General features: G+C 28.7%; 1 protein-coding gene across 13 annotated transcripts in view; it reads left to right on the forward strand.

Moving 5' to 3' along the window:
- Nucleotides 1–22041, forward strand: part of shot (dystonin-like protein short stop) — a 245124-nt gene that overhangs the window by 190159 nt on the left and 32924 nt on the right. For all 13 annotated transcript variants that reach the window (XM_016051216.4, XM_071180282.2, XM_043046522.3 and 10 more), the window contains 24 exons: nt 1457–1657; nt 2493–2933; nt 4946–5099; nt 5295–5417; nt 5575–5807; nt 5890–6019; nt 6221–6408; nt 7079–7402; nt 9064–9226; nt 9308–9474; nt 9594–9763; nt 11011–11170; nt 12441–12591; nt 12924–13093; nt 13923–14138; nt 14221–14334; nt 15618–15731; nt 16515–16727; nt 17170–17331; nt 18186–18356; nt 18442–18768; nt 20308–20634; nt 21072–21156; nt 21232–21458. In XM_016051216.4, coding sequence (XP_015906702.3) covers nt 1457–1657; nt 2493–2933; nt 4946–5099; nt 5295–5417; nt 5575–5807; nt 5890–6019; nt 6221–6408; nt 7079–7402; nt 9064–9226; nt 9308–9474; nt 9594–9763; nt 11011–11170; nt 12441–12591; nt 12924–13093; nt 13923–14138; nt 14221–14334; nt 15618–15731; nt 16515–16727; nt 17170–17331; nt 18186–18356; nt 18442–18768; nt 20308–20634; nt 21072–21156; nt 21232–21458 — 4731 coding nt within the window. The remainder of the gene's footprint in view (nt 1–1456; nt 1658–2492; nt 2934–4945; nt 5100–5294; nt 5418–5574; nt 5808–5889; nt 6020–6220; nt 6409–7078; nt 7403–9063; nt 9227–9307; nt 9475–9593; nt 9764–11010; nt 11171–12440; nt 12592–12923; nt 13094–13922; nt 14139–14220; nt 14335–15617; nt 15732–16514; nt 16728–17169; nt 17332–18185; nt 18357–18441; nt 18769–20307; nt 20635–21071; nt 21157–21231; nt 21459–22041) is intronic.

A 22041-nucleotide genomic window follows, 5' to 3' on the forward strand; every position in this document is an offset into this window, starting at 1 on the left:
CCATTTTAGACTTCAATCTTTTTAAAAGCTATTCTCGGATTGCCTTGCTCTTTAGTTAATCATTATGCTTCTGATTAGAATACTAGTTTAAATTACAGAAACTCCAACAATTTCACCCTTTTATTAAAACTGTGGAAATTATAACCCATGCTATGGAAAAATCTAATTTTTGAACTCTTTTATGGGTTTTTACTGTAATTTATAATAGAAATGCTGTATTTCCAAATATAACCATTTTTTAATTTATAACTTTCCAGCAGCGGGTTTTCTAAATATTATTTTTTTATGTTTTATCTGTACCTGCACAGAACTTATCTATCAGTTTTTTATTTTATTTACATACGATGTTCATTACTGCATCCTTTTTTTTACCATTAACTGTTTTCTCATTATGCACTTGTTTTTTTTTTTATATATATATATACATATAATTTTTAATTTTATCACCTATGGTACTTAAACATATATTTTTTAAAAAATTATTTCATTTTATTAATGAAAGGATTAATGAAATTTGAAATTTATCAACACTGGAAGAGTGAAAACTATTAAAAATTTCTTTGGCTACTGCTAAAAAAATTCTGACTAGAGGTTGGAATCTCTGTTATCACATTTTCTTACCTTTTAGATTTCCTTAATTAAAAAATTAAATCCTATTCTAAATTAAAAATGATAGATACAATGCAAATTATGCAATTCTTTAAATAGTTTACACTAATTTAAAATCAGGGGTGTGTCTGGTTTGATAAATCAAACTAAAACTAAGACTGGTGACATACTTCTGCTGATGTATTTATAACAATGAAATAATGTATTTTTAACAAAATCAACTAATACAAACTTGAAGGACACCTGTGTTAGAAAAATCAATCCAGCATACATAATTTAAGAAAAATTTATTCGTTGGTTATGTAAAAAGTCAAAATGATTGAGAAATTGACTTTGTAAAGGAGAAAGTGACAAAAAACGAAATTTAATGAAAGAAAGAAAAAGCGAATGTCAAGAAGGTTGTGAGTAGCTAGTAGCTCCACCTTTAGAAAAACTAAATGACAAGCTATGCACTTCACTTATTTACAACAACTCTATCGAAGATATGTTTTTTTGCCAAAAAAATTGCTTTTTGTCCTAGAAACTTTTTAATGTCAACTCTTCAATTCATTTTTAATACTTATTTCCACTTTTTTACTTTTACTGATACAACCTCTTTTCCTATATTTTTTTAAAGGGTTGTGTGGTAAAACTCTTAATTCACTTTTATGGAAATTGTAATAAATATTTTATTTTTAAGATTGTGTTTGAAATTTTATGTATTATTGATGAATTGAGCACTTGTACTTATAAATACTTATTTACGCTTAAGTGAAAAGCATTGTATCTTATTATCTTTGTTTTGCAGAAGATTTTTATTTACTTATTCTATGATTCTTTACCTAAATATGTTTTATACTCTTAATAGATTCAGGCTCACAGAGTTTTACTGTCAGATATCGATGGTCAGAAACCTACTTTTGACGCAGTCAATGATTCAGCTAGAGAACTTTTAAACAGTTCAAATCAAAGGTTAGCAAAGAAAATAGAATCAAAGCTGAAAGAAGTTAATCTTAGGTTTGAAAAGTTATGTGAAAAGGCACAGAAAAGATCAGAATTACTTGAAGATGTAAGTATTAATAAAAATCTTTGCATGCACAACCTGTGGTCTTCAAAGACAAATAAAGTCAAATTATATTTTCGCCAGAAAACTATTTTAAAGAATAGAACATAATTTTTAGAAGAAAAATCCATAACTCTTCTTCGTTTTGAAGATTGAACATTCCTCTCTCAATGAGGTGTTCGAATCCTAGCGGTGACGTGAATTCTGCTCCCGCCTCACAATTCCGTTGCTGTCTAGCTAACTGTGGGTGGTTTTTGTGGTTTTCCTCTTCATATAACACAAATTCAGGTTAGATTTATCAAAAAGTCCTCCAGAATGGCTCGTTTGTCCCAATGTCTAATCCAAGAGTTTCCTTGTCTTCTGGGTTGAGTTCAAAATGACAAGGCTATAGAGTTGAGTAATGATAATTGTTAACTTGGAATTGGATCAGCCACTTATATAAAAATGAAACGAAACTCTTCTTCAAGGTGTTCAAAGTATTTTAGTTCTGTTTCACTTAAATTTCAGTTTTCTTTAAAGACTTAGAAATTATTACTATAAAATTCAAAATCCAGAGGTACCCATTAGAGTTTCAAAGAATTTAAATAGTTCAGTAATTTTTACACATATCAAAAACTCAATTTAGTTTTAATAATGAATAGAATCTGTGCAGAATTGCAGATGTTTTTGCTTTAAATATATAATACATATATTTTGTAAATAAATATTATTTTTGTCTTTTAAATTTAAAGAAATTGATATTGTTCACGTGAAACAAAAGAATAATTGAATTTTATTGAATGCCCTCAAAAGTGACCAAAACGTAAATTAGTATAATGTGATTCTTTTAATGTTTATTTAGATATGCAAATCTGTTGGTATCTTTGAAATTGGTGCCAAAAGAATGGAAGAGTGGCTGACAGCCATGTTAGAGTTAATCCAGAAAAAAGATTCCAGTGATTTGTCCATAACTGAAGACGTCATGAATCAAAAAGAAGTTAGAAGAGAAGAGTTTGAAGAAGTGTTGAGATCAGGCAAAACTTTAGTCAGTAAAAGGGACATTACTGACACCAGTGTTGTGAAAGAAAGAATGAGAGCTCTAGAGCAACAGTGGAAAGAACTTGGTGATTTTGTCTCTGAACAACACCGCAAAAACAAAGAAAAAATGGAACAACTATCTGCTTATGAAGCCTTGAGAGCAAAGATTTTGGAATGGTTGACTTCCATGGAATTTAAAGTGGATGCTTTAGAACCTGTAGCTTTGGATAAAGAGGTGCTCCGTAGACAGTCATTGGAAATCAAGGTATGTATCCTTTTAGCATTGCATTTAAAGCTAAGTTTTCTTACGACTGGTGCAACTATAAGTCTGTAGAATAGGCTTCAGCATAAGTACCATAAGCAAAAAGTCTAGGTTTTCTGATGGGTACATTTTTTTCTTGTGTTGCTAAAAATTCCAGCAAAAACTGAATTTTTTTTTTTTTTTTTTTTGAAAAGTAAAAAATTTATATTTTTTCTGAAATTTAGCAAAATTGTAACCAGGAGAAGTTCAATGGTCTCTATATAGATGACTGATTTCCCTAGGTTTTAAAGCATATTACATAAAAGTAATCTGATGTATTAATTATTTGAAATTTGTAATAAATATTTAGTATCTGATCTTTTATATTTCTTAGAGTATCAACATTGAAAGGATTTTATTTTCTCCTGGGAAGTTTCTGTTCAACAATTGAATGAAATCAATTTCAGCTTTCTTTCACAGGGTTCCCAGAGTACTTGAAAGTTCTTGAATTTTGTTTGAAAAAAAATCAGGGCTCCCAAAACTCCTTGAATTCTGTGATGTAGTCCTTGAAAAGTTTTTGATTTTCTCGGAGTAATTTTCAAAATAATAATAATTCTCTTTCCTACAAAAAAGTACAAAACGAAATAAATTTCCAGCGAAATGACTTCCTCTCAATTTGCTGTTTTCTTTATTGAAGAATAGTTTAAGTAGGAGTCTGGTCTAAATTTATCTCCCATCCTTATTTACACCTCCTTTGATCACAAAATAAATAGTAAAAAACCAATTGTGAGAAGAAAATACTGAACAAAATCATGTCTAGTATTAGCCTTGTTTTAACCAGGTGTAGCATGCACTAATTTTGAAACAAGTGTGATTTTTTAAACTTTTTATTTTGCTTGCATTAAAATGTTTTCTAAATCATACAAAGTGATAGGTATTTTAAGTGTTTTCTAAATCGTGCATCATAATATTCATTCAAGTGATATGCAAATCACGCATTCAGATTCGTGTGAGAAGGATTAGAGAATTACACATTGCAACTAGCATAAGAGGTGTTTAAGAATTATCATTTGCAATTCTCATCAATGTGACTTCTGAATCACGCATAGAGATTTTGATTTAAGTTACTTATTGAATCGCAAATCAAATTTTGCATTGGAATGACTACCAGATTATGCATCGATTTTTGCATATAATCACACATTGTGTTTTACATAAAAGTAATCCAAGAATGACGCAACACGATTTGCATTTAAAGTGATTACTGTATCACTCATCCTGATTTACCACTTGTTACTTCATGGATTTTTTAAACTATATCATTTGCTATTCATATTGTTTTAATTTACGAAACATACAATTGTTAATCATACGTTGTGATACGTAATTTACGCAATCTTCATGTTTCATGTATTTCAGTTATATTTTCATGTATCATATAGAGATTTGTATACACGCGATTTAAAAATATAGCATAGTGTATTCACAAAATTTTAAAAATCACACTTTGCGATTTGCGATCTATTTTTAAAAAAATAAAGTTTTGTAAATCTTACTTTGTTGTCTGTTAAAAATATTATTCTGTGAAAGATTTTATTAAGTTCCTAATACATTAGTACTGAGGTAATAAAAAATATTGTGTTTTTAAAATTGAAACTTATGCTAAATATTACTTTTCAATTAATTTTAATATGTAATTCTCTAATCTACAATTTTCTACACATAATAAAAATTGCCACAACTATAAAACAATATAAGATTGATAAACTTAATATATGCTTCAATGTAATAAAATCTGTTCAACATGTATTTTAGCATGCTAACTATTACTAAGTAGGTCCTTGAATTGTTTTTGAAAATTGAGTGGGAACCCTGCTTTATTTTACCTAAATGTTATTGCTATTACTATATTTAACGTCAATGTTTTTACTATTTTTAAAATTTTGTAGACTACATCATAAATAGAAATATTTATTTCTGACTAAAGAATGTTTTGTAAAAATGTATTCAATTAATTAGACTGATTGTACTTTTAGACATTGTCCAAGGAATATGCTGATTACTCAACAACTATTGACAAAGTAAATGATCTTGGAAACAGCTATGACGCTATGCTAAAAGGTGAAAGTCCTCGACATTATTCTGGAAGTCCCAGGAAATCTGCAAGTCCTACCAGAATGTCTCCACCAAGTATGTAATTGCCTTTAATATTATTTCTCTTTTTAAGGCATTCCAATTGTAAATAATAAACTTTTTTTTTAGTATTATTTAAGAGGATGAAAGGTATTTGAGTAATATCACATTTAAAACTATGAAAATTTGTATTTATTAATCATGTGGTTTGTATGGTATTTCATTTTTACATGAAAATATTTCTTAATTTAGAACATCGCAGGTCACCTGATTATGGATCACCTTCTGGACGAGGTATTCAAAGCCCACTATCTAGTATATCGAGTGGATTTGGCAGCTCAAGAAGTTCGGCAGATAATCTCGGTGGCATTGAAGGTATTTGGCATTAAAATGTCTCACTCCTTTTCTGTATTGTTCCATTATTTTAATACTTTTATAGTGTGAAATGTTTAAGATAATTAATTATACAATTTTAGAATTATTTTTGGCGTTCAACCCTGATATAAAATCATTTTACTCTTTTATTTTTTAGACCTTACTCCAATTCAACAACAACTTGCTGAAATAAATCACAGATATAGTCTAATTGGAATAAAACTTTCTGATCGTAGTCAAGAGATAAATTCCTTCTCAGATGAAGTTAAAGTGTATTTAGATAGTCTTAAGAATTTGTTGAGTTTCGTTCAATCGAAAGAACGTCAAATGCCAAAGGAACCTATGCCTGTTCATCGTGACCAAGCAGCTAAGCAACTACAAGCTCTGAAAGTAAATAGAGATTTATATTTTATTTCTTCATATAGAATCTATCTGTATATATCTAATATAAAACTCCTTTTTTTATGTACAGGCTATTCAGGACGATATGTTAGAAAGGCAATTAGAATTTGATAGATTAAAGTCTCAGACAGAAGATTTAGCTCGAAGAAAGCCTACTACACCTGGTATTGATAATTTACAGATGCAAATGTCTGACTTAGGTGAGTCATTTTTTATAATCTTCTATACTGATATTCAATTTTTTATTTTCCTCTCTTAAGAGCATGTCCGAGTTAGTTCAGTGATGATAGCTTTGACTCTTATCCCTATTTTATAACTATACTAAAATTTATACTTTTTCACCAGTTAAACTAAAACTAATTTTGTTAAATAAATGTTATAAAAATTATAAATTTGTGTAGCTCAAAGATGGAATGAATTACTGGCCACTCTGAAGGATAAGACCTCATTCCTGCAAGATTTAAAAGATTTCCAGGATTCCCAAGAGGCTATGAACACATGGTTAGGTCAAAAAGAGAAAATGTTCCAAGTACTGGGTCCCATTGCCTCAGATCCTCGCATGGTTACTTCACAAATTCAACAAGTTCAGGTATTTATAAATTTTTTTTGAAAGCATATACTTGGTGAACATAAATTCACTCAGCTATCTACTAATAGATAAAAAGTTAACAAATATAAATATTCAATAAATAAATAGATCACCAAGATCCTACTTAGATCCTTACTTCACAAATTCAACAATTTCAGGTATTTATACATTTTTTTGAAAGCATATACTTAGTGAACATAAATTCACTCAGCTATCTACTAATAGATAAAAAGTTAACAAATATAAATATTCAATAAATAAATAGATCACCAAGATCCTACTAAGTTTCTCAATTAGTTCACGCATTTTTGCAATCTTTATAACAAACAATATTGTTCAGTGGCTTTCTTAAAATAGGTGCCTCTTTAAGGGAGTAGTTGTGTTAAAAAAATTTATTTAGTTGCATAACAAAAGACAAAAGGGGAATGCAAGTTGAATCCAATGGTGACTTTTAAAAAAGTAGATTATGCATTTATAGATATGGATAAAATTATAGTTTATTCCATATAAAAAAAATTTCTTCCCCATCTCAACGAAAAGTATAATGTGAGCATATGAATTAAATATTTTTTTTTTTAGGTATTAACTTTGATTTTTTTGCGTATAAACTCTGATTTAATCTTTTGAAATCCTCAAAACATAATTTTTTAATGATACTATATTATTGTAGGTGCTAAGAGATGAATTTACATCACAAGAACCTATCTTAAATAAGAGCAGAGAGTGTGGCCATGCTATCTTAGATCACCTTGATGTAAACAGTCCAGCAGCTAAAAAAATAAGGGAACAGCTACAAAATACAAATTTGCGTTGGGATGATTTGATGAATAAATTAACTGATCGTGAACAAAATCTCGCAGCTGCAAGTGGAGCAGCAAAAGAATTCCAAGACAGTCTGAACAGACTTCAAGATCGCTTACAACACATTTCTGATGACTTTGATCATCTTTCTGAAGCTGGAACTGATGCAGTTGATCAGCTCAGAAAGCTGAATGTAAGTTTTGCTTACTGTTTTGATCAAATAACTTCAGTTGAATATCTGTTAAAAATATTTAATTTTATCCGTTTTTGCCGTTTTCTAATTTGATTTTTTTTAAATTTTAGCTCTATGTTACAAAAAAAGAATAATCGTTCTAAATTGTGTTTAGTTGAACAAAATAATAGTCATATCCTAATAAACAGTAAATAGGGAATCATTTTTTAATTGCCATTAATGAGCTGACAATATGAATGTAGGTCATTTAAACATTATTTGTAATAGCTATCCAATTTTTAGCTCAATCCAGAAATCAAGGAATAGGGTCAAATATCAAATCAAGTCAAAATTAATTTTTTATGGAACTAAAAAGCTTATAATTTTTAAGCTAATTCTCACATTTGTAATTTAAGAAAAAACAATAAATTATCTTTTAACCTCATAACATTCAAACTATTAATTTTTTTTTACTGTTAGGGTTTTTTATATTTTAATGTGGTTAGCACATATTATTTTTATCACGGGAAAACGTGTACCTGCTGAATGAACGTTAAGACATGCCGGGGTCATGGAATGAATTCATTATTACCGTAATAAATAACATAATTTTCATTGGAAATTTAATACTTTTGAATCTTAGACACTGAATATTTATTCCTAAACTCTTTTAAGCTTTTTATCATTTTTTTTAGATAAAATTGAGAAAACGTGTTCATGTTTACTTCTCTGATAATTAGTAGTATATAAATTATTATATTATCCTCCGTATGATTGTTTTAATGCAGACATGAAACTGTGATAAGGATATTTATTTATATTTTGTTTACTCGAAGACAGCTGCTACACAAATAAATTTTTATGTTCCTTGAAAAAAAATGCATGAATTATTAGTTCTAGTAGTCAGCCATTTCTCGAGCAAAACCTCCTTTTGAGGAAGTATTTTAATTTTTATTTCACTGATCTTAGGTAAAAAATGTTTAATATTTAACATGTAGTTCATGATCCAAATGAAGATAAACTGCACATTGAAATCACTTTAATTAACAAAAAATTACACACTGCACTTGGCAGCCACAAAAAATAAAATGATTTGTGGAACAAATGAGTGTTATGTGGTGTCATTTTATTCTATGAACCCAGTAACTGATAAAACATCTCTTGAGGGAGGAAAAATGCTTGAAATTTTTCTAATTTATCACAAAAAACAGATTGGTTTTTGTGAAGGTTTTGTAAGGGTTGAAAACTCGGCTACTAATAAAAAAGGGATGAGCAGGTGCCTAGTTTATTAGGAATTATGGAAGGCATGTGGTCATAAAAATGACCCTAGTGCATCCTCTTGGATTAAGCAGGATTCAAACTCTCTGTTGAAACTGGAATGGCCATCAGAAATTTTGGCAAAATATCTTGATCTCAAAACTTATTACATGACAGATAGATTCTCTGTTATTTGACTTCTTTTGCCCCATCTAAGTGGGTAGGTTTCCTTTTCCATCGAAAGAAAGGAATTTATTCCTAACAAATTTTAATACTAAAATTTTTTTTAAAAATTTGGCTTAATTTTTTATTAACTTTATTTGTTTTTTAAATTTAATACAAAATCTCTTAGGAGTTTCATGATTTGAGGATTTAATAATCAAATTGTACTTAAAAACAAAACTCTTTTTGTTTGGCTCTGAAAGGACTTAGAAGAGCAATTGGAAGATCAGCGCCCCTTACTGGCTGGTGCCGAAGCTGTGTGTGAACAACTCTGTGATGTTTTGAGTGACCCAGCTTCCAAATCAGAAATAAAAAACAAACTGAATGGTGTGGAAAAACAATATAATAACCTGAACAGGAAAATGAGTAAGTCTTTAAGTGCATTATGGTTTTCCTTTAAATGGTTATTTCTGTCGTCCTATTTTAAAACTTTCATCTTTAATGTAGACAACAGAAAAGCTGAACTCGAATCAGCCCTTAAAGAAGACAAAGACTTCTATCTGTCTTTTGATCGCATTCAACAATGGCTGAACGATATGGAAGATACTTTATCACACGAATTCCTTGTATCGGCAGACCAAGACATCCTGAAACGTCAAGCTCAGGAGTTCGAGGTGAAATTTGCTTACTTATCTTATTACTGTCAAATATTATACTATATTTCAAAAACTGTTTTTTAAATCAAACATTAAAATATTTCAGCATTTATTTATTTGTTTGACTTAAATTTCAGAGTGTTTACAAGCAAGTTCTTTCGAAGGATCACGAAGTTCACTTATTGATGAGTAAAGGAGCTGACATGCTTCAAAAAGTTACTCGCAAAGTGGATGCAGCCCAACTTCAAAATAAAATGGATTCTACTAAACGTCAGTGGGAAAAAGTTCGTAAAATCGCAAATGATAGGTAATAGAAATATTACTATAAAAGTAAAATAAACATGTAAAAATATTACATATTTGTAATATTTTGTTAGTTTATCTCATTCTATTTTTTATAATATTTTTATAAATAATGTCTTTTGTTTAAAAAAAAAGTGATAAATTAAGTTTTATTTAGTTAATTATTAATCATAATGAAATACTTCTAGAGACATTTAGTCTTAGTTATGAACAATTGAATATCCAATCATATTGTATGTATTTCTATTTGGAATGTATTTTTTAAATTATTCCTTCGTAAAATAAATTTGGGTTTTAATCCTATTTTCGAGTACAAAATTAAAATTATGACTTAATAAACCTTTATTAAAAAACTTGTTTATATGTTTATCGTTATTTTAATCATATTCTTATTATTCTTCTATTTTAAAAGAACAATTTGATCATTTTCTGTAAATAAATCCATAATATTGATTATCCTCTTTTTGTATTAAGTTTGATATTGGTTATAAATATTTTTTCATTTTGTAATTCGAAACATGAGCAATACATAAGAATTGAAGGATAAATTTTTTACCCGTAAGATTTTATTTTTTTAGTCACCCGATGAATTGTCAACCCATTTTTAGGCTTATGGCTAACAATGCTTCACTCCATAACCTTGTAATTTTGAACCCAACCCAGAAGACAAGGGAACTTTTGGATCAAGCATTGAGACAAACTGTCCTACTGAGAAAACTTTGTATGGAACATTCCCGCTTTTACATTATATGGAAATGAAAACCACGAGAACCTCCCATGATTAGCCCAACAGTAATTGGATTCTATCCTATGAATCTGTCTACCGCTGAGGACATTTTACATCAGCGCTGTTCTCGGTGTGAGCTGGGAGCAGATTTTGTGCAGACCTTAGGTCCCCGGATAAGCCACATCATTCGGAGGAGACCGTTTTTTTTCCCTCCTGAGCCACAGTGACTTTCCTTGTTAAGATCTTTTGGGTTTTTAAGGAAGTCAAATTTGCCTTTTCATCTAATTGAATGAATTAATTATCAAATAGGGTGTCTCTGGTATGTTTCTTTCCCATTTCTTGATACTTGGAGAATTCATAATGAAAACATTTTATTAAATTGCAAATATTTTACAAAAACATAAAAAAGGAAAAATCTTAGACATTTTTAAAATGCCTAAGATTATTCAGATGAGATGATGTAATTTTATTAATATCTATTATAGCATGAGTACTGCTTATTAAGTGTTATTACTTTTTTGTAGACACACCCTCCTACAGAAATGCTCTGAGAACTGCAAAAAATATCACAACTCTTGTAATTCTTTTGTACCTTGGCTTAACAAGTGTGAAGATAAAGTTCAAAGTTTGCAACCAATCAGTTTCCAAAAAACTCAACTTGATAAACAAGTTAAAGAAATTCAGGTTGGTTAAATGTTTTAGTTCAAAGCATTCTCTACGTATTCCAACCATTATTATTTAAATTTTGGTTATATATAAGTATTGCTATATTCAAATTCTCTATTTGTAATTTTTTCCAAAAAAATATAATTGCTTGACTTTTTATCCTGGACCTAAGTATGTCCTTAATTTCTATATGTAAAAATTAAGCCTTTCACTGCGATGACAATACATAAACTATTTTACTGTTATGTTCAGTGTTAAGGTTTTGTGCGGTTATTTTATGTTGTAGATAAGTAAAATCACAAGTTATTTGTACAACTATTTTCTCAATTTACAATGGTAATTTTCATTGTCCACTGCATCACTTGTGTGCAGTCATTTCTTTTCTAGGCATGGTTTTACGAGTCTACCTTCGGATCAAATTTATCTTTGGAATTCAGTTGTTGCTGAAATAAACATGATATCTGAAATAGTTTTGCTGGCATATCAACAGAGTTCAGAGCTCGTAACTAAATTCTCATTCATTATCAGCATTTCTTGTTGCAATATTGTCGAACGAACGATAAAGGATATTTTTGAATAACTTCCTTTGGCACATAACTTATTTGTTAAACCTATCTGTGCTTCCTTCTCATTCATACTTCCAATAATATATTTTTTTTCTTCAAAATAAGGATTTTTTTTTTTTACATTTTAGATTTAAAAATGACTTATAATTCTATATTAGTTTGCACTTTTTTATGTTTGGTTACAGCATTTCTTTTTGAGTCAAATTATTTTGAATAGTTATGTGTTCAAATGGAAAAAGATCATTATTATGTATTAGTTGATAACATCATTATGATAAACCAAGAGTATAAAAAATTCCCATAATTAAACCCGTTTATAACCCATAATTAAATTGGAGTAATATTTATTATGATCACCTTAATATTGAAATCACCCTTCCAAAACCAAATGAGTTTGCTATCCACAATTAAATACTTTCAAGCAATGTCAGTCATTCGGGTTTAGCACACACTCACGTTTGCAAATTAAAATCTGTTCTGATAATTTATTAGGCATGATAATAAATCCAAGCCTCAAAGCTGTAATGTTAACACATCATGCACAATCAAGTGGCAAATACCCGATTTAACAAGCTCTTGGATATACTACACTTGCAATGTATAACTTACAATGGTTTGCTAACATTTGGTTGGATAGCACATAAGATCATAGGTTGATTGCTAATTCAGCTATTTATCAATTTTTTGAATCCAATTTGTTAAAATGTACTTTAAAATTTTAGGGTATTAAAAATGATCTCATTAAGCACTCTCAAGAATTTGAAAATACTTGTAACTTTGGAGAAGTTTTGATTTCCTGCTGTGACATTGATGTTGAAAATGTTCGAGATGATACTGACAGACTAAGAAAAAGGTGGGACAGACTGAATCATGGTAAGTAATACTTCTTGTGTTTTGTGTCACTTTCTGTGAATGATAAAATTAATAATTCTGCATTTTAAATCTTTTTCAGCGTAATCTGCAAGTGTATTTATTAACCTGTTTTAGCCATTCTCTTATATTTTATATTAAAAAAAGAATTTGTTATGTAGATTCGATGTATGAATTAATCCCATCTTTATTCATTACTAAACAGAATTTTTTTCTAAATGAAAGGATATAAAAAATCTGAACTTTTCAAAAATAAGTAAAATCTATAAATGAGTCATAAGTAAAAATGCTTGATATGTTGATCCAAAATTTAAAAGACTTCTTTAATTTTATAGATGTGTTGGAAAGAGCTCAAGCATTAGATGATATTTCTCATAAACTCAATGTTTATCAAGATAAAGCTCGTGATGTTAATCACTCATTGCATAGACTTGAAGACAGGCTGCTCTCCCATGATGCTTTAGGAGATAGTTCAAAAGATCCAAAATTATTAGCCAGGATGAAGGTAACTATTTATATTTACACTATCAAAAGAATTTTAATTTTCAGGGTGTGCAGCAAATTTCATCCTTTTTAAAGGAGCCTCATCAAATGTCTAAAAAAGTGTGTATTTTAACATGAAAAGTAAATTATGTGAAACATAATTTGACTTTATGTGCTTTTTTTATTTAATTAAAATTTATCTGCAATTAACAACTGTACATGTCATTAGAATGAATCATATTTGCAATGAAAACTATCTTACTCTTATGAGAGGAAATTTTCTAGTGATGTAAATTTTAAAAAAAATAGTGCTTGCTGATACTTTACTTGGCAAAAATACCAATCTCCGTTGGTAAGATCTTATTTCAAACATCATTTAATGTGGAAAAATTTGACTGTTTAGCATGGAATATTTTTTTCATGTCAAACAAATTAGTGAAGGGACCTACTGTTAAATTTTAATTAAAATGTAGATTAAATTTTGCAATGTTTCAAGATGATGCTTTAAAACTCCATTTTCACAAAATGCCGGGATTCTATATGGACAAATGTTTAGTTATCTAAGGTTAAACACATTTATTGAACACTAGATTATTTAATTTATCGTTTTAATACTTTTAAAAGTATGCAGTCAAAAAGTACAATGTAGACTTTGTATATGATTTTTTGTTACTGAATAATAATATTTTACTGAAGCTATGAGTTTTTTAATACCTTTCTAACATTTTTCTCCTTAACATTGAAATTTTTGAAATCATATGTATCAAATAAACTTTAGATTGTTTTCTTAATGAAAAATAGAGCTAAAATTGAAGTAAATTGCAGAGCTGTTATTCTTATTTATTTCCTAGGCTCTTCTAAACGAAGCAGGCGATGTAAAACGTCAGTTGAATGGTTTGAGAGACTATGTTGATATTTTAGTATCTGAGGCTTCACCCTCAGTCGATACTTCTCATATCACCAATGAAGTAGAGGACTTGGAAAATCGCCATAGAATTTTAACTCAAAAATTAGAAGATAGATGTTGTGATCTGGAATCTGCCTCTGAAGTTATTGCTCAATTTAATGTATGTAACTCTGAAGTAATTATTACAATAAAATGTTACTCTTATTACTTGATCAATGATTCATTATTTATAATTTTTTTAGAACAAAATGAAAGATGCTCACCTAGATTTAAATCACCTAGAAGAAGAACTGGATAATATGTCTCCTATTGCAAGGGATGTGAAGACACTAAATGCCCAAATTAATCAAATTAAAGTAATTATATTTATAGTTTACTATAATTACTTTAATTTTCACTAATTCTGTGCTAAAAGTGTATTCTAGTTTTATTTATTAAATAATTTGTTATTTTTATTATTAATATTTGTCTCCTATTGCAAAATACGTTAATATTCGTATGTTTGAGTAAATCCAAAAAAAAAATCATACATTTTGTTGAAAGTACAAAAATTTGCGTTTCATAAATACAATTTGTTCATAATTGATTCTGTTCACAATTTTAAAAAAAAATTCAGGAGTTTATTCATTTCTCTATTTCTCTCTGAACTAACCAGTTTTACCTACTGATTATTTTAGTAAAAATATAGATCATTTAACCAGTGTCTTTTATTGATTCCCTAAATACATATATTTATTCAATATTATGAAGTATCACATTTTATTAAAAAAATATATTGTTGTGTGTTCAGTTTTCTAAAATTAGTATCCTGGTTACCTAACATAGTTAGCTCTTAAACTCTTATATCTACTTTATAAGGATATTTCAATAAAAAATCTTTAAAATAATATTTTCTTATTTCCTAACATTTTTAAATTAATCATGAATGTGCTTTTTATTCCATTTGTCATTCTTCAATTTAATTTAAACAAAATTTGATTGTGCATAGCAATAAACTTTTTTTAAAAAAAATTCCTTTGCTGACTTTTTAATTCTTGATTGCTATTTGCTCTCGACAGGACAAAATCAGTTATTTCATATTATTAGACAAAGTAATATTGTAGTATAGAACAGCAACATTTTCCTAAATATACCAATTTATAAAAACTACAAAAAATTACAATAACAAATATTAATGTAATTTTAAAATATATTAACATATAACTTAGAAATTTAAATTACTCTGCTTTGAGAATTAGGTAGCACTAATTAATAACGCTGTTATATTAAAAGCATAGTTTTATAATTGAAAAAAAAAGTGAATTCTTTTGTGTTCCATGCATTTTATTACTTTTATTCTTGTAAGTTTTCATATATTTTCACAATATCTATGAAAAGTATTAACAAAAATTATTTTTTGTTATTACACTAGTGATCCAAATTTTATTTTTTTGAGCACATGAAAAGTTAAGGTTTAAATTTGTCTTAGCATCATAAATAATATTCTTATAAGAATTGAGTCACTTTCTTTTTCTAGTGTTTTAAAATTCCTTACCATACATCTACTCATTTTTCCTTGACATGCATTTTAAAGCAAGAAGGTTTATTTAATGAGTGATTTGAAGTATGTGCATCTCATTAAGAATAATTTTTCTTCTAGAATTATTTGCATCGACTGAAGCGAGCCAGAGATGATTTTGAAGATGTTGAACATCAATGTAATGACATTATCACTCACGGTTATACACCAGATCCTAAAGGTTGTCGAAATCAGGTAAATACAGTGTATCATTTTAACTTTTTTTTCTAAACTATAAAATACAATGTTTTTTTAAAATATATTTTAGAATATATACTATCAAAATTGTATGTAATGAAATCATATGGTACAAGGTAACATATTTCCTAAGTCAGGAAACACTTTAAACCATTGTTACCAAAACTATAAAAACATGAGATATATCCCTCTAAGGAACTAAAGTTTAAAAACCTTTACTTACCTTTTTTTGTTTACAAGAAGAGGGGCTGTTTTTTGTTTGTGTTTCTACTTTGAGCCTTTCTTCGGCGATTTCGGACATAGAATTACGTGGGTGGTTACATAGGTAATTGCATTACAACGCAATCTTAAAAATGAAACGATAAAGAATGGTCAACAATGAACAGGGAAGTACTAGGATTTATTCAATGGCTTTCGTAGGATCGTCTCTGTTAATTATTACTATGGCGACAATTTCTTATTCGTCTGATGTCTATTATTCCTATGGCCGTATTTGTTGAGTGGTTGTGGGATTAAGAGTAAGACAAAGAAAGGACACCCCATTCTTATTCTTTATAATAGTTTTCAACTGTACAGGAAATTTTGAACTCTTTTAACTGTTTCAATGAATATTTTTTTAAAAGCTACACAAAAACATCCTCTTAATCTCGTCCAATTTATGTATGAATTACAATCCCTCTATTTTTTTCTTGAATATTAAGAAAAAATAACCCACTCATATAATAATTTAAGAGTATATAGTTTTCATAAATTATATCTGTTAATTTGATATTTTTTCAGTTGGATAGTTTACAGCGCCAACTCATTAGACTGGAAGAAAGAGCAAAAACGAGAGATAATAATTTGGATGCTATGTTAACAAGATTAGAAAGATTTTATGAAGACTACACTCATATATCTAGAGACTTGGAAGATACTATTCATGAAGAACGATCTTTTAAATCTGTTGGAGGAGAAGTTGATGCCATTCGCTCTCAACAGGAAGAATTTAAGGTAATCATCCTACTCTCTCTAAGGGGTTGTTTTCTTTTGGTGAACACAGGTGTTATAACACTTAAGTATCCAACTGATATTTGCTCTTCGAGAGGTACATATAACACTGTCTGATTAAATAATTTTTTGTGGCTTAAGTTAACAATATGACTTATGTTCACAGTTTTGGGCTATTATGTGCATTTCATTAATTTAATCATATCAAAAATTCATCTATTAAAATTTGTATGCTCGTATCTCTATGGTGTTTTTTTTAGCTTTTTTTTAAATTAGCTTTATTATAGTTTGCATTTTTTTTTATATTTGTAATTTTTAGATTAATATTAAAATATTTTATGGATTGATAATAAGTTTTAAGGGCTTTTTAATTTATTTATAGGCACCACATGAGATAACCTTTATTTAATAGAAGTGAGAACTTAAAAAAAATTTTTACTTACAGCACTACCATAAAGATAGATTAGAGCCACTAGGAAAACAGATAGATGGCATCAACAAAGTTGGACAAGGTTTAATCCAATCTGCATCCTCAGGAGTGGATACATCTATATTGGAACAAGACTTGGATTCTCTTAATGAAAAGTGGAACAATTTGAAACAGAAAGTAAGAGATCCATCATTGCTTCTCTAATATCAAATGATTATTCATGAAACGTATTTTGCAATATATGAGTTTTTTAAATTGTAATTGTTTATATAGCATATGCGATAATTGTTTATATTTTTTTATTATATTGTTTTAATTTAAATCAAAATAGGTGAAAAATATTATATTGAGCATTTTAAAAATTTATGGTTATGAAATAAAGCATGAAACGTCGGTGTCTTTTTCTGTATTAAATGTAAAACATTTTTGACTCATCTCACTCCCGAACAATCATTTTTCAAATTTGCACTTATTTAGATCTAGGAGAAATCGTTAATGTCCTTCATTTACAAAATCAATTATTAATACGTTTTTGAATATGAATGAAAAAGAAAATTTTAATCTAATTTTTTTTTATATATATTTTTGTACAAATATAATTCCTGTAGTCTAACATATTTTTTTAGTAACTATTAGACTGTAAAATGACTGAAACTACATAATTATTGTAAAATTATTAATTGTAAAAAATATCCAATATTAAAATCAAAAGAGCAGGAGAGGGATAATTAGGCTGGTAAGCAAATTCACAATTTTCTTTTAACTTTATTCAAAATTGTTAGCAAAGGAGATTGACTAGTTACAACCGCTCTCATCAAAATCCTTGAAGCATCTGACTATACCGCACTGTTACTTTTAAAGAGAGAGAGGATGACGCAACAATTATAATTGAAAAATGCCAAAGATATTTTTGCTAGTAATGCTGTAAACACTGTTTAATGTTGCAAACAATTATTTCAGCAATTTCCAAATAATGTTTCTCCTTTGAAAATGAATTATTTTGTAACAATTTAAAATAATATTTATTATAGATGAATGAGAGAGAGAGAAAACTGGATATAGCTTTCTTACAGTCTGGTAAGTTCCAAGATGCCCTGGATGGTGTGCAGAAATGGTTGGAAGATACAGAAGAAATGGTTGCTAATCAAAAACCTCCTTCCGCTGATTATAAAGTTGTTAAAGCTCAATTACAAGAACAGAAGGTAGTGGTTTCAAACATTGTAGTTTCACATTTTAACACGTTTTATTCACTTATGCTACTACTTATTCTTTTTTTTATTTTTATAGTTCCTGAATAAACTACTTTTCGATCGACAAAACAGCATGTCCTCTTTGATGCAAATGGGATCAGAAATAATGAAAAATGCTGAACCTATGGAACGTATGCAGATAGAATCTCAACTGAATGACTTAATGCATAGGTTTGATGAATTGTCCAATTCTGCTCAGGAACGCACTGATGCACTCGAAAGAACCATACCAGTTGCTAAAGAATTCCAAGATCGTATTATACCTCTAGAAGAGTGGTTAGAACAAACTGAGAAGAAGTTGGCAGCAATGGCTACCATTCCTACAGACCAGGAGAAAATTAGGAAACGTATGATAGAGCATGAGGTATTTTTCTGTTTTTAGAATTCTCAAATGTCCCAACAATTTTGATTCAATAAATCGATAAAAAGTCTTTTTTCTTATCATCAAATCTTCATGTACAAGGAGATTCACTCATTTGTGTTTGCAGGCGTCATTGGTGGGTATATGTACCCCTCAATAATTAGAAATTGTTACAAATCCTCCCCCTCAGTATTTCAGACCCATAAAGAAATTTTTCATGAATTATCATCAATTTAAATTCTTTAAAGATATAAACATGAAAGAGATAAAAATTATTAATCTTTTTGCAGATATTTAAGATGTTTTTTTCCTTCTTATTTGTGAAATTTAGACAACTATTATAACTGATTAATTTAGTTATCACCCTCAAAAATTGGACCCCTGCATGCCCATGGTTGTGTTGATAATAAATTTGCATTTGAGAAAAAGTGTATGGTGACAAATAGTGCACTATATTTTTTAAATCTGTTATGGTCCAATTTTTTTATTATAAATAATTTTTTCCTGGGTTTTGTTTTATTATTTCATTGATTATTTATTAGTTTGTGCTCACATCATTCGCTTTCCAAAACTGGCCCTAAAATGACATGAGAAACATCAGTGATACAGCATTAAAATAATGATTAAGTATAAAGACACAAAAGTATTCTGTCATGCAAAAGTCAAGCGACAACAAATTCAAAATTGAGATTTTTTATTTAGCATTTCTGTATAAGATACTTATTCAGGGTGCGTAGCATAAGTGCTTAAAAATATTTTTTGAGTGCTTGAAAAGTGCTTAAAAGGTGCTTATTTTTTTTTTGAATAATTTGGCTATGCACCCTGTTATTGCAAAAGATTTTGTTTTATCAGTTTTTTGAATTTCTACTTTAGTGTTCACAGTATTAGCAATAGAAAGAAAATAGTTGTGAAGCCACTTTTCTCCAAATCTACTGTGACGTTTTTTTATTTGCATGGCAGTATTCATCTTTATGTCTCAATTTATGTACTTGTTAGAAGCAGATCCTGTAATAGAAACAAAATGTTGAATTTCGCAGCCCTTCCACATTGTAAGGTATTGAATAAGAGTGGCAACATATCCCAAAAGAATGATTCTAGTGAGAGGAAAAATTGATATGCATCTTAACCTAGTTTTGTAAAGAGAATTTTTCATATTGAATACCTATCTGAATTAATTTTAAGTCTTTACAAACACACCAAATTTGCTTAGGTAAATAAGCATCTGATGGAAAAATTGTAATCTAAGCAGAATGTATGTATGATAATACAGTCTAAACGAATGTTTTATTACAGTCAAATTGATACAGAAGTTTCAACGAACTGTACAAATTTATTCTTGTGTATCAAATGAAAATTTGCAACAAAAATTTTCTTGTTGTTATACACAATACAAATTATGCATATTCTCAAGCTCAAAATTACATAAAACTTTTATTAAAGAAAGAAAATTTTAATTAAATGCACAGTTATTGTAAATGTCTGCAGTAATTTATTCTTAATAATGGCAAATGAAAATGAAAAATTATAATTCTTTTGTTATAGGCTCTCCATGATGATATAATGGATCACAAGGCTGCATTTGAAGAATTAACAGAGGTGGCTCAAACTCTAATGAGCTTAGTAGGTGATGATGAAGCACAGATGGTCGTAGAAAAATTGCAAGATGCCACAAACCATTTTGCTAAAGTTGTGGAGGACAGTGAACACATTGGTCAACTATTGGCTGAAGCATTCCAAGGACTTGGCTCATTTAACATGAACTATGAAGATCTCATGGCTTGGATTGATGAAATGGCGTCACGTTTTTCACGCTTCCGCACATTGAGTGTGTATGTTGATAAACTGCAAGAGCAACTGGATGAACTTGTTGTAAGTTTTCTTTATTTTATTTTCTATTTTTTGTTATGGATATTATGAAGCCTGTAAATATATAAAAATTATCTTGTTCAATCATATAGTTTCTTTTTTTAATTGTATGTAATTTATCTCAAAATTCAGTAAATTTGTGACCATTACATATCATACTCCTAATCAAGAAATTAAATATGGCCTTAATCTTACTATGTACTAATTTTGATGTGAGTCATTTGACTGCATTAAGCTGTAAAATAGATTACTTAATTCATTTCAATTTTTACTGATTATTTTTTTATGCAGGAAAATATTTAAGACATTTCAAAGATTAATTATTGATATCCAATGTAATTTAATCCATTATAATTTCTTTTTGCATCTTTCAAATGGATCCTTACTTTTTATGGGTGATTTATCTGATATTTTTAAAAAGTTTTTAATTATTCTTACAGGAACTGAGTGAGGAAATTGCAGATCACCAGAAGCAAGTTGATGAGGTTGCTAATGCAGGTCAAGAAATAATGAAGCATGCATCAGGTTTGTTGAAGTCAAAATCATGAAGATGGTATCTTTTATTTAAGGATGTCAATTGATTCATATAATTTTTCTTAGGTGACGATGTTATTCGTATGAAAGAAAAACTTGATAATCTGAGTGTAAAATTCACAGACCTGACTAGTCGCGCAGCAGATAAATTGAGACAAGCTCAAGATGCCTTACCCCTGGTACAAAATTATCATGCATCGCATGAAAGAGTTATAGTCTGGATGGAGGATACAGAAAGGCAACTTAAAAACTTAGAAAATGTTGGACTTTCTAGCCAGGAGACTATTATTCAAGTAATTAATATTTTAAACAAAACTTTGGCTACCTAAATAGAGTCATTTAGCAAAATGGATTAGTCATGAAAATGCATTCAATGAAGTATCCCCATATTATGTATTTTTACTATAATAAAGTATAGATTTTATGTCCCCATAGTTATACTTGAATGTTTAAAAAAAATTTAAGCATTTATTAATTTTATTTAATTATTTATATTCTTCATGTTTAAAAGCAAAATGTTTTTGCTTGAGTGTGCAGTGAGTATTTCCTTTCAGGTGCTTCAAATTAAATAATGTAAAAAAATGATAATTTTGGAGCGCACTTTCAAAATCAATCCAATATTAAATGGTGGTTGTTCGAAATCATTATAAGTATGATAAATTCCAACCCTGTAGTAAAATTGTTAAATCATATTTTTTGGAAACAAAACAAATCTAAAAACTACTAAGCATGTTGCTCTGTAAAGTCGAAGAAAAGGTTGTTCTTCTTTATGTCTATCTGCTATGTAAGCTATCTTACAATTCTTATGACAGACATCTTACCCAACCAAGCTTTTGTTAAAAACTTACATCTGTTATGCACGCTTTTCAAATTGAG

This window comes from Parasteatoda tepidariorum, chromosome 1 (genome assembly GCF_982258835.1).
Source record: "Parasteatoda tepidariorum strain Cologne lab strain chromosome 1, Ptep-v5.0, whole genome shotgun sequence".
Taxonomy (NCBI): Eukaryota; Metazoa; Arthropoda; class Arachnida; order Araneae; family Theridiidae; genus Parasteatoda; species Parasteatoda tepidariorum.